At 36.1% G+C, this 4,078-nt stretch overlaps 1 gene segment (V, D, J or C); it reads left to right on the top strand.

Moving 5' to 3' along the window:
- The first annotated feature begins 3,211 nt into the window (after window positions 1-3,211).
- On the top strand, window positions 3,212-3,716 carry LOC134311248 (T cell receptor alpha variable 5-like). The segment is given in 2 exon segments: window positions 3,212-3,251; window positions 3,340-3,716. Coding segments are annotated over 2 exon segments (417 nt in total).
- Window positions 3,717-4,078: the final 362 nt, after the last annotated feature.

The following is a 4,078-nucleotide window of genomic DNA, read 5'->3' as shown; positions in this document are numbered from 1 at the left end:
TGGTGGTGGTGTGTTAGTGTGTGTTGTGCTGGTATGAGTGGATCAGACACAGCAGCGCTGCTGGAGTTTTTAAATACCGTGTCCACTCACTGTCCACTCTATTAGACACTCCTACCTAGTTGGTCCACCTTGTAGATGTAAAGTCAGAGACGATCACTCATCTATTGCTGCTGTTTGAGTTGGTCATCTTCTAGACCTTCATCAGTGGACACAACAACAGCATGAAAGGGGGGTAACAAAGTATGCAGAGAAACACATGGACTATAGTCAGTAATTGTAGAACTACAAAGTGCTTCTATATGGTAAGTGGAGCTGATAAAAATGGACAGTGAATGTAGAAACAAGGAGGTGGTTTTAGACTTTCAACAGACAATAGACTTTCCACTGTGTGATGGTCCATCCTAGATGCCTCCGAGCCCATAGAACTTGATGCCGCCTTTGGACATGGTTAACATAAAGTAATCCCCTGCCCATGTGGTTATATCAGCTATTGATGAATGACAGTTCTTGATGCAGAGATCATGGGTGTTCAGCTTAGCAGGAATTAATGTATATTAACAAATAAAATAAAGCTGACCAGAAAACAAACATATAATATCTTGAGGTTATACTGTCTGCATTAAAAAAGTGTAAGCAAATGTAAAAAAAAAACAAAAAAACATCTATTTTCTTTTTGGGGTTGTAAAAAATATCATTTTGGAGAGCCAAAACATTAAAAGTTGATTATTTTCACTTGTATGTCAATTATCAAAATGCAGATCCCTGTTTTTATTGCATTGTAATCTGCTATAGCAAACTGTTTACCTCTACCAGGTTTGAGGGGTGCCAGACCTGCAACTGAGGCACAGCTTACTGATACTGAGGGTTACATTCCACTCCAAAATGCCTTGATAATCTTTTGACTCTAATTCAAGGCACTCAGTCCCTGAGAAAGCAAAGCAACCCCAAAACATTACTGAGCCAATGTGGCTTGTAACCTTTATGTTTAGCTTGCTTGGCTATAATAATTTTTCAGAAGTTATAACCAATTTTAAATTAATGTATCATTTATATTATTTTATTTTTACTGTAATGGTTCTAGTACACATAGAAAACGTACTGGAACCATTACAGTAACAATAGGTTATATCTTCTAATAAATTATTATACCCAAGCATGCTGTATATATTTGTAGCATACACTGTATTTACAGTATAGATGGTCATGTGCTTTGTGTCCTATGGAGGACGAAAAATGACATAAGTATACATAAATAAATGCACAAATAAATAATGCAATAAATAAATAAATAAACTAATAAATACATTTTGGTCATGAAAAAGGACATATTTAAATAAAATGGCTTGAATCTATTTCTATATTTCCATACATCAGATTTTATTTGGGCTGTTTCTGTATTTCTACATTTATTTATTTATTTCTACATTTATTTATTTCTGTATTTATACATTTCTGCATTTATTTATTTATCTCTGTATTTCCACATTTCTGCATTTATTTATTTATGTATTTCTGTGTCTGTATGTTAATAAGGTAGGCGGTCCTATCCTCACTCTATACCAGGATTGGTTAGCGAGTTGCAATCGATTCCACTCTGCTACTAATGCCTTTTGCCCTATACAGCGGCTGCGTTACAGGCAACAAGTTGTCGATGTTCATTCATTTTAAGCAGTCCTGTGTTACTGATGGCGATTTTTTGAGTCATTGCAAATGATTTAAGATCATTAGCGCAGTGGTTCCCAAACTTTTTCTGTCATGCCCCCCCTTTGGAAGATGAAAAACTGATACCTTTTTTTTATGTGGTCACTCACTCATTTACCTACACAGACAGTAAGTGTCATGTAGAATTACATCACGAAGACCCGCATAATAATAATAATATTTTTTTCTCTTCATTTTCCCTGACAAGTGAAAAAGCTAAATATAGCAACCTGAACATTATGAGGAAGAATTTCCTTTGTAAATCTTTATCATTTGGCTGCCAATTTGTGTGTAATAAAGACACTCAATTGAACCCCAGAACATGCTAGCCTGAATGCATAGAAAACAAATTTTAATGTTCTTTTAACAATATGATACAGACTGGATGGAAGTGTTATTTAACTGCTATTAAATTGTTTTCCAACAAAATCCCAATTTGGCGGAAAACCGCCCAATCTGGCAACACTGGAACGCGCAGAGCCCGTTGGTGTCTTTATTCTTTGCGCGCCACAACTACTACTAAAGTAGTAAGAAGTAATAGTAGTAAGTATTAGTAGTAATAGTAGTAAGTTCTGTAATTGTGTTGGTGGTTGACATTCATGTTGAGTGTATTAGTGCACTGTTTTGATGGAGAACTACTTGTTCGAGGTGCGCTGTTGAATAGCTTTCCTGTGGGAACCTGCGTGCAGAAATGCTTCCGCAAAAAAAGTAACACCGGCAAAGCGGTGGTGGGATCCGCCCTGCCAGCGTGTACTGTGTGATCGATGTATTAAGCACCACGATCTAGAGTCTCTGTCAGAATGAGTCCTGACAGACCTGAAAACACGGTTTATTCATCGTCCACCATAATAAAAATTCAGACGTTAAAACATTTAACAATATGGCTCCGCGCTTAATTTCAGTCAGACGTGCCCCCCACTTTGGGAACCGCTGGCCTAGCTAGTGTTCATGTAACGTTAAGGTTGTTAGAAATCGGCTGCTTCTGCCTAGTTTTGCCAACCTGACCAATCCTGCTGTAGAGTGAGGATAGGACCCGCCTACCTTATTAACATACAGACACAGAAATACATAAATAAATAAATGAAGAAATGTGGAAATACAGAAATAAATTAATGCAGAAATGTGGAAAAAACGAAATAAAAGTATAAATACAGAAATAAATAAATAAATGTAGAAATACAGAAACAGCCCAAATAAAATCTGATGTATAGAAATAGATTCAAGCCATTTTATTTAAATATGTCCTTTTTCATGACAAAAATGTATTTATTAGTTTATTTATTTATTTATTGCATTATTTATTTGTGCATTTATTTATTTATACTTATGTCATTTTTCGTCCTCCATATGTGTCTGCTTACATTTCACATATAACCCTAAATATAAAGCCAGGAAGGAACTGTTGTTACTACCATGTGGTGCCACAAGGTGGAGCTTTATTATAATGTATGATGCTACCACCACTGTAGAGAAGCATTTACTGAAATACTTTCAAACTGATACGTTCATCATGTTCATCCTGATGTTCTTGTGTATGTGGATTTCACTAGGTGAGTAAAAAACTGTCTATAATAAATGATAAAATAGTAAAAAATAACCTGTAATCAGAATGTGATTATACTCTGTTCTCTATCACAGGAGACTCTACAACAGATCAAATCAAGCCACTTGATACACATAAAAGTGTAACTGAAGGTGATACTGTTACTCTATCCTGCAGCTACAAAGACTTTATTGGTGTTGTTGTAAATCTACAGTGGTACCGGCAATATCCAAAATCTGAACCAGAGTTCCTTCTTTCCTGCCTAACAAATGGAGATCTGAATGAAGACATGGATTTACGTCTGTCTGCTAAAGTTCAACCAAGTTTAAAACAAGTGGATCTGAACATCTCATCTGCTGCAGTATCAGACTCTGTAATATATTACTGTGCACTGACGCCCACAGTGACAGGAAACACAGCTGCACTGTACAAAAACTCTAACACAGATGTGTTCTTCAAAAATCTGGTTTAGTTTCTTCTGTATTAATTCTATATATGTAAACCTGTGGAAATATTGACAGGTTTTAATTACTCATACAGGTGAACTCCCACACATTTATATACACATAAGTGTTTATAAGATGTACCAGTGCATCCTGGTACCATCTTTTCTGCAGGTAAACGATGCACATGTGTCTGGCCGTTCACATGATCTTAAAAAAAAATTTGCCTGACCAGTCAACCTTCTTTCATTGCTATGATGTCCAGTTCGATGCCTTTGTGACCACTGTAGGTGCTTTTAACAGTGGACAGGAATAAGCATGGACATTTTACTGTGCAGACCCATACACAGAATAGTTTGATGCAGTGTATGTTGAGACTTATTTACCTCGT

This window comes from Trichomycterus rosablanca, chromosome 4 (assembly GCF_030014385.1).
Source record: "Trichomycterus rosablanca isolate fTriRos1 chromosome 4, fTriRos1.hap1, whole genome shotgun sequence".
NCBI lineage: Eukaryota > Metazoa > Chordata > Actinopteri > Siluriformes > Trichomycteridae > Trichomycterus > Trichomycterus rosablanca.
This window is presented reverse-complemented; position numbering and strand designations above follow the sequence as displayed.